The 11,739-nt window shown below is 53.1% G+C and overlaps 4 protein-coding genes across 4 annotated transcripts; all 4 read left to right on the top strand.

Moving 5' to 3' along the window:
* Window positions 1–1,062: 1,062 nt before the first annotated feature.
* Window positions 1,063–3,942, top strand: chiA1 (class III chitinase ChiA1; the record flags this gene model as incomplete). Its single annotated transcript, XM_089600048.1, has 3 exons — window positions 1,063–1,167; window positions 1,232–1,664; window positions 1,709–3,942. 3 exons carry the CDS (start codon window positions 1,063–1,065, stop codon window positions 3,940–3,942), a joined length of 2,772 nt encoding a protein of 923 aa, XP_089455510.1.
* A 1,093-nt stretch (window positions 3,943–5,035) lies between these two features.
* ALT_6283 (WW domain-containing protein) lies at window positions 5,036–5,926 on the top strand (the record flags this gene model as incomplete). The annotated part of the gene is made up of 3 exons (XM_033560367.2): window positions 5,036–5,492; window positions 5,550–5,635; window positions 5,705–5,926. 3 exons carry the CDS (start codon window positions 5,036–5,038, stop codon window positions 5,924–5,926), a joined length of 765 nt encoding a protein of 254 aa, XP_033416258.2.
* Window positions 5,927–6,276: 350 nt separating this feature from the next.
* On the top strand, window positions 6,277–7,478 carry ALT_6282 (CaiB/BaiF CoA transferase family protein; the record flags this gene model as incomplete). The annotated part of the gene is made up of 2 exons (XM_033560368.2): window positions 6,277–6,343; window positions 6,394–7,478. The coding sequence occupies 2 exons, from the start codon at window positions 6,277–6,279 to the stop codon at window positions 7,476–7,478; spliced, it is 1,152 nt and encodes a 383-aa protein (XP_033416259.2).
* Window positions 7,479–10,124: 2,646 nt separating this feature from the next.
* ALT_6281 (uncharacterized protein) lies at window positions 10,125–11,225 on the top strand (the record flags this gene model as incomplete). Its single annotated transcript, XM_033560369.1, has 1 exon — window positions 10,125–11,225. The coding sequence occupies one exon, from the start codon at window positions 10,125–10,127 to the stop codon at window positions 11,223–11,225; it is 1,101 nt and encodes a 366-aa protein (XP_033416260.1).
* Window positions 11,226–11,739: the final 514 nt, after the last annotated feature.

Raw genomic sequence — 11,739 nt, 5'->3', positions numbered from 1 at the left:
CCTTTTACGCCCCTCGCCATGTGGTGTGTAAAAGAAAAGAAAGGGGAAGAAAAGACACAGGTCTTATTCGACTGATTCATGATCGAAGACCCATCCTTTGTGTCGATGGACGGCTCTCTTCATGTATCGCTTGGATTGGATTCATCATCATGGCTGGATTCTCCGGCCTCATCAGGGACTATCCAGACACTAAGGAGCCCTTTCTTGATTTCATCTCCTTGAACCTGGTGGTAAAATTCATTTCATCCCAAGGTCCCAACTACAAACTAATGCATGTCCCGTCACTAATGCGGAACTAGGGACTTTACCATTGATCACTCATGAGTCGTGATAGTGGAGGAATAATGGACCTTGCTCCATGCGGCTCTTTTGTCGACTGTTTCCACTTTCCAAGTCGAATCAGCACTCTCATCGCTGCCACCGACTCAACGGTAATATCGGCCGGGTTTATCTCGCAATTTCCGCTGCCACTCGGCTGTCCAATCTGGTGATGCTTTCGAGTCCGTAGCGCCTTGAGACCCCGGCAGATTGCCTGCTACTAGTCGACTCTGACCTCCACCTCTCTCCCATTTGCTCCGACCTGAGAGAAACGAGTCCGTTTGTCCAGTAGGCTGTGCCTGTTGGAACTCAATCTGGCAAGGTGCTGAATAGTGTTCATATTCCTCACTGCGACCTTCTTGCTATCATCCCTGTAATTCCCCATTCGAGACCGTAACGGTGCCTGGGGGAAGTCTGCGTACTATTTTAGGCCAACAATAATGGGATATGGCTGCAAAGACGGCCTTCTGTAATCTCCGAGCTAGCAAGATGGTTGGTCATAACATCCCCATACGTAGTCATATATAGGTCTCCGTCATGTCCACCCCTCTCATTGAAGATATCTCTCTCCTTCTCTTTGGTCTGGCCTTCCCACTTCGCAAGTCTTCCGTCCGTTGAGAGACCGTTCGACTTGCCTGCAGACATTTGTCTGCGTCCTTTCTTTGACCCTCACCGTCTACACTCCTTTCCTGTGCGGTAGTTCGCTGGGATTTTATTCCCGCTGTCATTCTTTTTTTCGCCAACATGGTGTCCAGCAAGTTTTCTCTCGCCGCCACGGCTGTTGCAGCCCTGGCTCCCCTGGCGTCTGCTTTCGATGCCTCCTCGAGATCCAACCTTGCCATCTACTATGTACGTTTTGACCGTAGCATTCGCCTTGGCTTCCAGTTTCTGCATGCTGATCATTGTCTTGTAGGGTCAAGGTCCTGACCAGCTCCGCCTGAGCCACTTCTGTAAAGAGACCTCCTTGGACATCATCAATATTGGATTCATCAACTATTTCCCCGATATGAGCCCTGGACACTGGCCGGGCTCCAATTTTGGCAACCAGTGCGATGGTTCCTACTACGCTACTGATGATGGCGTGGTAACCAAGTTGCTGTCCGGCTGTCATCAAATCATGGAGGATATTCCCATCTGCCAGGCGGCTGGTAAGAAGGTCCTGCTGTCTATCGGTGGTGCCTATCCCGCCGACCAGAGCATCCTCTCTGAGGACACTGCCGTCGCGTTCGCCACTTTCCTGTGGGGAGCCTTTGGTCCAGTCGCTGAGGGCTGGGAGGGTCCTCGTCCCTTCGGGAATGTCGTTGTTGATGGCTTTGACTTTGACATTGAGCACAACGGCGGTTTTGGTATGTTTTCTGGACTCTCTAAAGGCCACATGAACCTCTTTCAGTTGTGACCGTGTCGCTGACGGAATATTCACCAGGCTATGCTACCATGGTCAACACCTTCCGTCAGTACTTCAACCAGGTGCCGGAGCGCAAATTCTATCTCTCGGCTGCTCCTCAGTGTATCATCCCCGATGCCCAGCTCAGTGATGCAATCTTGAACGCCGCCTTCGACTTCATCTGGATTCAATACTACAACACCGCTGCATGCTCGGCTAAGAGCTTCATTGACACCACTCTCGGAAAGTTCAACTTCGATGCCTGGGTGACCACCCTCAAGGCGTCTGCCAGCAAGAACGCCAAGCTCTATGTTGGTCTGCCGGCCAGTGAGACTGCAGCCAACCAGGGTTACTACCTTACTCCCGATGAGGTGGAGTCCCTGGTTTCCACCTACATGGACCGATACCCCGACACCTTTGGAGGTATCATGCTTTGGGAGGCTACCGCATCCGAGAACAACAAGATCGATGGCGCCCCCTATGCCGACCACGTGAAGGATATCCTTTTGGACTGTGACCCGAGCCCTCCCGTAACCTCTTCCAGCGCTATCCCATCGAGCACTCCGGTGACCTCGGCCACCCCTTCGCCATCAAGCAGTGCCGTGGCTTCTAGCACCCCTGCCGTCTCTGAGACCCCGTCGCCGTCTAGCAGTGCCGTTCCTTCCAGCACCCCGACTCCTTCTACGAGCCCTTCCCCCTCCAGTTCCGTCGTGCCTTCGAGCAGCCCTGCCGTCTCTGAGACCCCGTCGCCGTCTAGCACTCCCGTTTCGTCCAGCACCCCGGTCATTCCTGGAACATCTGCTTCGAGCAGCCCTGTCTCCTCAAGCAGCGCCGTTGCCTCGAGCACTCCCGTTTCGTCCAGCATTCCGGTCATTCCTGGAACCTCTGCTTCGAGCAGCCCTGTCTCCTCAAGCAGCGCCGTTGCCTCGAGCACCCCTGTCTCGTCCAGCACCCCGGTCATTCCCGGTACTTCAGTCTCTAGCAGCGCCGTCTCCTCAAGCACCGCGGTTGCTTCCAGCAGCTCTGTGTCTTCGAGCACTCCCGTCATTCCTGGAACCTCTGCTTCGAGCAGCCCAGTCTCAAGCAGCGCAGTTGCCTCAAGTACTCCTGCTTCGTCCAGCACCCCGGTCATTCCCGGCGGTTCGTCCTCTTCTAGCGAGGCAGTCGCATCATCGACTCCTCTGATTACCTTGACACTGACAGTTTCGCCTACGCCCGCGCCCAGCTCATCCGGCACGAGCTCGGGTGCTGTTGGCCAGTCAGGCTCCAGCTCTACCGGTTTGTCCAGCTCTACCCAGACTGACGTCGGCACTTCCCCATCGCAAACCGCCGGTCCATCGACAACCGCCACTGCCACCACGTCCTCGTCTTCCTCTTCCACCGACAAGAGCTCTACTACTGTCGGCAGTGGCAACGGCAACGGCAACGGCAGCGGTAATGGCAGCGGATCGACAACCACTACCGCAGCGACCGACTCCATCACAGCTGCGCCTACCGCCACCTCTTCAGCCGCCGCTACCGGCGCCAGCTCGGAGCCTGTGACCATTACCACTGTTATCGTGACTTCCTACATCGATATCTGCCCTACTGGCTTCACTACTGTGACCACTACGTACACAACCACATACTGCCCGGGTACTAACACTGCGACCGCCACGGCCACCGTTACAAACCCTCCATCTGGACCTGGTGGAGCCGGATCGCAAACCACAGCGCCCACCGTTCCCGAAGGCTGGACCACTACTGTGACCGTCTGCACTCAGTGCGCTGCCAAGCCAACCACCGTGACGTTGACACTGCCTGTGACTGAAACTGGGTCGAAGTCGACCGGCGTTGTGCCCGCACCCCCTGCCGCTACTAGCGAGGGATCGAACCCTACCCAGCCATCGGGTGCTTCCCCCACCGGTGGTGCCGGGGGCTCTTCTGAAGGAGAGGTTCCTCCTCCAGCAGTGACTCAGGTCAGCACGAGCACCGACATCGTGACTGTGGTTCGTCCCACTTCTAGCCGCCGTGTGATCCTCGGTACTGGCACTGTCCGCCCTTCGTCGACGCTGGCCGTGAAGCCATCGGCCAAGCCTTCGGGTCAAAGCTCCGGCAGTGGCTCCCACGTGCCCATTCCTCCCAGCTACACTCAAGAAGCTGTGTCGCCCTTGTCCACTGGTGCCGCCTCGCGCATGACTGGACTGGGCCACGGCTTGGCCCTCATGGTTCTCGCCCTGTCGGCGTTCCTCGTGTTGTAGAGCGTCAAACCTTGTGAGCTGTCATGTGGGCAGATAATGTATAATGAAGGACTGCTATTCTAGCTGACATTGTTTTTTTTTATATTTTATTTCGATGTGTTTACATTACAATTCGACCCGGTCCAGTCTGCGCTGGACCTTAATTAAGCAGTCCTATACCACTTTGACCCTCGACGCATCGCGTCCAATTTCTTTGTCATTCTCGATCCATGCATGAAGCGTTGGCATATTGTATAGAGCATGAGACTTGCATTTTGACGTCACAACAAACTTCTCCAATAGCATAAGACATTCTCTATCTTTCCAATATTTGCACATTGTAACGGATCAACCATCCATAGACCTAATTGAGCTACTAGAGCGATAACTGGCAGCACCATGAAATGATGATGCCTAAACTTAGTCGTTTTGAGCCGAGCGGGGGGAGATAAATTACCAATTACGTACAGTAGAGAACAAGCTTTCAGGGCCAAGACGGGTCGATCCGACTGACCCAACCGTCATCCGCGTATTGATTTCAATCTTCATTCAGTCTAGCTTTCTAAGATTAATGGTGTCCTTTTCTATTGAACGTAGATGATTGATTGATTATATTACTAAGGAATAAGAGCGTCAGGACCGAGCTCTCATCGTAAGATACTGTAGATACTCCGTAAGGTACGAAGAGAGAAACATCCGTGCTGAGTTGCGCCACAAATACACCTGCGCTAAAACAGCTCAGGGGGCTGATGTGGCTGAACGTTGAAGTGGACCTATCACAGACTGCGCAGTAGGACTGGAGGCCCAGCAATGAGGGGCGTGTCGTGGCTGTTTGGCTGTGAGCGCAGATAGTGAGCGCGATTTTTCTCTCTAGGTCGATATCACTCACTTCCCTATGGATCCGCATCCTGGAGGAAACTAACATAGATAGTCCCTTATTTTAGTAACCCCCCAGGCGATCGGAGTAAACAAATGGAAGGTATAAATATCGAGGATGGACCCTCCTTAGCTGGCGTGATGGAGTCCAGTCTTCTTTTCCCATCTCTCAGGTCCCCTTCTCTTAAACTATTGACTACGTATTTCATACCTGTTTCTTCTGTTGATTTAAGTCAGCATGGACGGCTTCCTCGGTAAAATGATTGAAAAAGTCGCTGAGAAAGCTACTGGTGGCAGCACCAGCAGCAACAGCGGCGGCGGCGGCTACTCCTCCTACAATCAACAGCCTAGCTACGGCGGACAGGGGCAAGGTTACAATTCCGGTCCTGCCCCTCCCCAGGACCTGCCTTACCCGTGGGTCGCCCGCTGGGATGATCGCGACCAGCGCTGGTTCTACGTCAACGAGCAGACCGGCGAGAGGTCCTGGGAGCGGCCGTACGGCGGCAGTGGCGGCCCATCCTACGGAGAGCGATCGTACGGCCAGCCTCAGCCTTCGTATGGGTATGAAGGCGCGTATGGTCAGTGGCAGGAACAGCGACCCGAACACAAGGATCATAGTATGATGTATGGTGCAGCGGCGGGGGCGGCCGGTTTAGTGGGTGGTGCGATACTGATGCATGAGGGGGAGAAAATCCGTGAGTTGTCCTTGACTGAGCCGAAAATAGACGCGTTGTTGACTCTGTACGATACAGATGAGGACTGGGATGAGGATAAGGAGAGGATCGAGCAGAATGTGGAGGACTTCCCTGAGGATGCTGCACGGTGGACCGGCGAAAAGGTTTGTACAAGCTCTTCTGCCGTGCTTGCGTATGGCCTGCTGTACATATGCTGACATAAATGGTATTAGGTTGGTGAAGTGGAGGCGATTCCAGAGAATATTGAACAGCGCTGGGATCGCACCGAGGACCGCATCGAGAATAAGTGGGACAACGCAGTCGACGACGTCGAGGACTTTCCTGAGAATGCGGCAGAATGGACTGGACGAAGAGTCGGCGAGGTGGAACAGTTTGGCGACAATATAGACAATGCCTATGATGAGGGAAGAGCTGAAGGTCGGGATGATTGGTAGACGCCTTCATAAGGGGTCATACCGCATTTTGATAAGGTGATTTATGCATAATTTGCATAGCAGTATTGCACTCATGTACCTGTCAATCAATGCAATGTTTGTAGCTGCATATCCGTATATGCTGTGAAGCTTCACTTGCGGCACTGTTGGTTTCCCCGCACGTGCCCGGGCCTCGGCTGCGGAGAAACGGTTGTACGGTTGTTCAATCATCAGCCTTGGCTATCAGACCATCGTGCACATCACGCTGCCGGCCAGCGGTGTGGCCTCGACTGTTATTTAATATCGAGTTTTGTCGGAATTGGGACGTCTAGTGACAAATCATCCACACTCAGAGACTGACCCGGACTGCCATGTCCAACTCATCATCCCTTCCACTCGCAGGAGTTCGTGTCGTCGAGCTGGCCGGCCTGGCTCCAGGTTGGTACCATACCTGCATTCGAACAATTTGTCTATGTCTAACCTTATAGGCCCGTTCGCTGGACTTCTACTCGCAGACTATGGCGCGTCAGTGCTGCGCGTTGATCGGCCGAATTCCGTCTCCACAGACCAGTTGACTCGCCGGAAAACGTCCATCACGTTGGACCTGCGGGACAAAGCTTCGCACCGCCTCCTTTTCTCTGTACTGTCAAAGGCCGATGTCCTGATTGATCCCTACCGTCCGGGCGTGCTGGAACGTCTGGGCCTCTCGCCGTCCGACGTACTCCTGAAACACAACCCGCGCCTGATTGTGGCGCGCATGACGGGCTTCCGTCGGGACGGCAAATACAAAGATATGGCGGGCCATGACATCAATTACATCGCGGTGTCTGGTGTGCTGTCTATGCTTGGCCGGAAGGGAGAACCCCCCTATGCACCGGGCAACATCCTGGGCGATTTCGCCGGCGGAGGCGCCATGTGCTTCCTCGGGATCCTGCTGGCACTATTGGCGCGCGCACACACAGGACGAGGTCAGGTGGTGGAAGCCAACATGGTAGACGGGTCCGCGTACCTGGCGACGATGCCGCGACTGAATCGGCAGACGCCGCTGTGGAACCTACCCCGCGGCGAGAATATGCTAGACGGCGGCAGTCCCTTCTACGGCACCTACGAGTGCAAAGACCGGGGCAAGTATTTTGCGGTCGGAGCGTTGGAGCCGCAGTTCTACGCGGCGCTGATCAAGGGGCTGGGATTTGAAACAGGGGAGCTCCCCGCACGGGAGGACAGGGCGAATTGGCCCGCCCTGCGAGCCGCGTTTGAGCAGCGATTCAAGGAGAAGACGCGGGCCGAATGGGAGGCCATCTTTGACGGCACAGATGCTTGCGCAACGCCCGTGCTGGAGCAGGCGGAATTGGAACAGAGTGGCTACGAGCAGAGGCCTGCGGTGCACCTGGTTGACACGCCCGGTCCTCCGATCCCGGCTGACGACGGCGGATGGACAGGAGGCGGGCTGTTACCCGGTACCGGCGGGCAGGAGACACTCAAGGCATGGATGGGATGGGAGAAGGGACGGGACTTTGAAATCCGAGGAGATGGCGCATTGGTGTGGATCGAGGGAGGCAAGTCCAAACTGTAGATAGCGTAGCTGATGTCTCAGAATGGCCTTCTAGAGCGACGAGATTATTGGTGGACGCGATCACGATGATACCCATGACCCCTCAAGGGAGAGAAGCTTTGGCCATTCAGCATGTGCGGGAATCGCAAGATGTGAGACAAGTTTAGGGCTGAGAAACGAGATCTGGAGATTCAATTGGGTTTCCCTTGGTTGATTTGGTGGTATGAGGAGACGCACAGCCACAGCCACAGTCAGGCCGCACCCGACCCTCGGTCGGTCAATCGGTCCGTCGGTCAGCATCAGCAGGGTAGCAATGGACCATTTCAATTCATACAATTATTTCGACTTCATCCTAACAGATGGGCGATGGAAATTCAAAAAATAATGATCATGCTGCGAAGATGTCTGATTTCAGGCATGTATGCACAAGTTGATTATGCAGACTGCAGCGCGTATCTCCGGTACGTAAACTAGATACACTGGTTACGGCATGAAATACGTACCTAGTACCTTACCGGGCTTACCAGCATCGGAATCCATGGCGAGCTGAAAGGAATCGAAACGGCGGAGATTGCCCCATTTGAGCAGCTCTGAGAAGTGTTACAACGGCTGAATGTAACCTGCAGGAGTTCCGGTGGGATGATTCGATGGACTTAGCGTTATCAATGTAGACTATGTACCTAATCATCGCGTCATTCGATACTTTCACCACTCTTGGGTTGAGGTGACATTGCAGCGGAGAAACACTATACAAATGCTTGATAATCTGTTGCCATTACTGTAAGTGATAGTCAGGGCAAAGTAAGGTAGGTATATGTACCGCCCTTCCTGTGCCTGACTAAAGTCATAAGGTACTCTCTCACTTCTTTCAGTAGCATTATTGGAACCTCAGGATCCAGGTATACACCAAGGATCTTTCTTCCGTGCTTCCGGTCATATCTCCAGATGGTGGAGTATTCTACGTCATGATGCCCTTTAGTTCAGACTAAATTAACGGACATTCAATGAAGAAACTGATCCGGCTTGTTACTCAGGTACCACAGACGGTAAAACTGACCAGGCATTCGTACCTTTCGAACCTTGGGGACTTAAATTTGTGGTACGACTCGAAGTGGGTATAGTATTTACCAGTATTGTACCTACCATGTCAGGACCCCACGTGCCTGAAACTGTGGCGCAGCACCGCTATACTGGGAGACACAAATCCAGAAAGCCTAAAGCAGATAACGATACCTTAGTATGTTCAGCTGGTAAAACCATAAGCCCCAAATACTCCGTACACCGTATTGATTTCATGGAAGAGAAAGTTAGTGATCTAGGTAGTTATTTCATACCCGCTGACAAAGTTAGACTAGACTGACTATTCGCGGTGCGTGCCCTATCCATGCATCATGACTGGACAAGAGAGTAACCCCACAAGGATGACTGCATCTTGACTTTTGAGACCTGAGTCTTGATGCTTCAGTGCTAACTTAGCTGCTTAATGGAAAGCAGCTACGAGCACATTGACAAGAGGCACGGACCTTTGTTTGTTTATTGTTTTGTTGGGTGCTACCTTGTCATTATTACTCTAACATGAAAGCTTTACCTCATTGGTTGTGTGGTTCCAGTGGTGGAAGACAAAGGGAATGTCCTCAAGTCATGACTTCATGGTGATGTCCCTTCCTTGCCGTTTAGTTACCAGGCCAAATTTCAATGCTTTTGATTATTAGGCTTTATTATTAAAGTGGTCATGGAGGTATGTACCTACGTAATACTTACAGTTATTCTGTGGATGAAACATGTGGCTGTGCTGATGTTTACCAATTACCATATCTTCCCTCCCTTGAACTAGATAAATCTGTGCCTGTATTTGGTAACAGTACCAGTAAGGTACCGGTCCGTACCAACCAAATAACTGGGTCTTGAAAAGCGAACACTACTTACTTTTTTTCTGTGTTGTTCGCCTTCTTTCGCTCATCTCATGGGCCGACCGATCAATACTCCATACTAGGGAATGTTTAAACAGCCATAGCTCTCCTGCTTGTCTCGTCGAGGTTGGCTGATTTCTATTACTTCTTCTTTCTCTCTACTTTTCAGCTGTCATCCTATTGCCAGCGTGTCTCTCCAAAGTGGCTTGCTGAATCTGCAGTCAGATAACCGCCCAAGACCGCCAAGGCCTCCCCCTCGTGCCTGTTCCCAAAGCGGCCTGATCGATCATTCTCCTGTCGCTACTCCTCACGGCATCAAGTGCTGCTCCCTGTAACCTCGACTGAGAACAGAAAATTGGCCGCTTCGAGCATTGGAATCTTTGCGTTTGGTTCATTTTTGAAACTCATTAATCCGCACGATTCCTTTGTTGAACCAATTCTTTTTCTTTCCTTCTATCTTTCCTTCGCTGCAGCCGCCGGATACCGCTGCATGTACCACACGACGGAATCGCCGGCCAATTCGCTGATCCATCCATCATCGCGCGACAAGACAAACTCGGGTTCCCTTACTTCCAACACGCCTCTTCTTTCCATTCTCAATCAAGGCGACTCTTTGCAGTCGTTTTCTACTCGCCAAGGCAGCTAGTGCCTGCGCTCTGTCGCCTCTACTTAACAGTAACCTTTGGAAACTTCTTTCCTCCCGCAAACTCTCAACCGCTTTCGGTCCTGCATGGCTGGCGTGCAAGCTCCACCCACCATGACCGACTATCGACTCCCCATTCACCAGGCACCGTCTCGGAAGCCCGTCCCTGGCATGCATCGTGGATACCCTTTTCAATCCTACGAGCCTCACCAGCCACAACCGCCGCACCATTATCGTTCGCAGCAACAGCAGCAGCACCACCAACAACAAGAAGTTTCTCCCCATCCCTCCGTCTCCTCGGCCAGCCGCAATCGAGCTTCTTCATCCCATGTCTCGCCGTACGGGGCGCATCAGCAACAATATGCCGGTGCCCCTTCGCCGCATTACACAATGACCAGCCACGTTAGTCACCCGTCGAGGCGCCTGTCTAGTGCAACCACCTCCACCAGCTCGACCGGAAACAACTTTAGCTCTGATATCCGCCGCAGTACATCATCCCGTTCGACCAACGCTCAAGTCGGCTACGTGGCTCTCATGCGCAGGCAGAAGGCAACTGTCTGGTGTGATCGAGCTCAGCCTGAAGATCCCCGACTTCGGGCCCAAAAGCTGGCGGATAAGAAGAGGGCCTACCTGGAAGTCCACGGCGCTGGCGCCGGACGCACCGGTACCCTGGGAAGCGGCAAGAACAAGCATGGAAACAAGGGAGTGACAGAATTTTCGGCGTCAACTCTCGTTGGAGCTACCGTTCCGGTCCGACTCAGTGCAAACGAGGTGGGCGACGGAGACGAGGATGGACACAGTGACAATGGATTTCCTCATCGCCGCACGGGCAGCGGCCGCAGTTCTCTCGGGAGCACTTACCGCTATCCTAGTGGCTACCAGCGGCCTTCCCAGGGCACCCCTGGGAGTAACAATACTCCTCCCAACGAAAAGGCTGATCTTCCAGAGGTTACAGAAAATCCTCCGGCGGAGCGCCACGAGGAGGAAAAAGCCTCACCTGCTAAGGACGATTCTGCCACTAGTCATAGCAAGACCAGTGAGCAAGAGGATAGCTTCGGATCGGTAGGTGACATGGCTGCGCCCAGTGCCGCCACCACCGCTGCTGAGAAGGCCCGGAAGGCGGACGAATTGCGGCGCAGAGGCAGTGTGGACGAACGGACGACCACGATGACGAACGTGCGACTCTTTGTCGCAAATCCCGATCTCAGTGACTGAGTGTTTTGCCCTGCGGACATTCCGCCAGGACTTTTCCGCTTGAGCAGCAATCAGAGACAGCCGGGCTCGGGTTCTGGTAGCAGGACTCATAACTCAATTTTATGCTGGGCATAAAAGATAGGGTCCCGTGTCGCTGATTTCTATCGCTCTCAACAGCACTTACTATCCATTTCCCATGCCTTTCTTTTCCTTTTCCTTTCTGCGGCCGGCTTCCATCTTTACTGCTGCATACTGTTCATGATGGGTTGCTTGAAGGCTCAAGCTGACCCTTTCTCATTTTACGTGGGTTTATTCTACCTCCACTACATTGTTCGACATCTCTGCCTACGGCGCATACGTCTTCATCTGCTCACTGTGTGTATTTTGCATTTGTTGCACCTTTGGGACGCTCTTATACCAATCTCTTGCGCCGTATCGCTAATTCTAATAATATCACTTGTACATACCCAACATTGACTTTTAATTGACGTAGACACACAGCCGCTGACCGTCGTGTTTGTCACTCGTGTACGCA

Source organism: Aspergillus lentulus (genome assembly GCF_001445615.1).
Source record: "Aspergillus lentulus DNA, contig: Alt12, strain: IFM 54703, whole genome shotgun sequence".
NCBI lineage: Eukaryota > Fungi > Ascomycota > Eurotiomycetes > Eurotiales > Aspergillaceae > Aspergillus > Aspergillus lentulus.
Note: the sequence above shows the minus strand (reverse complement) of the source record. Positions and strands in the feature narration are given on the sequence as shown.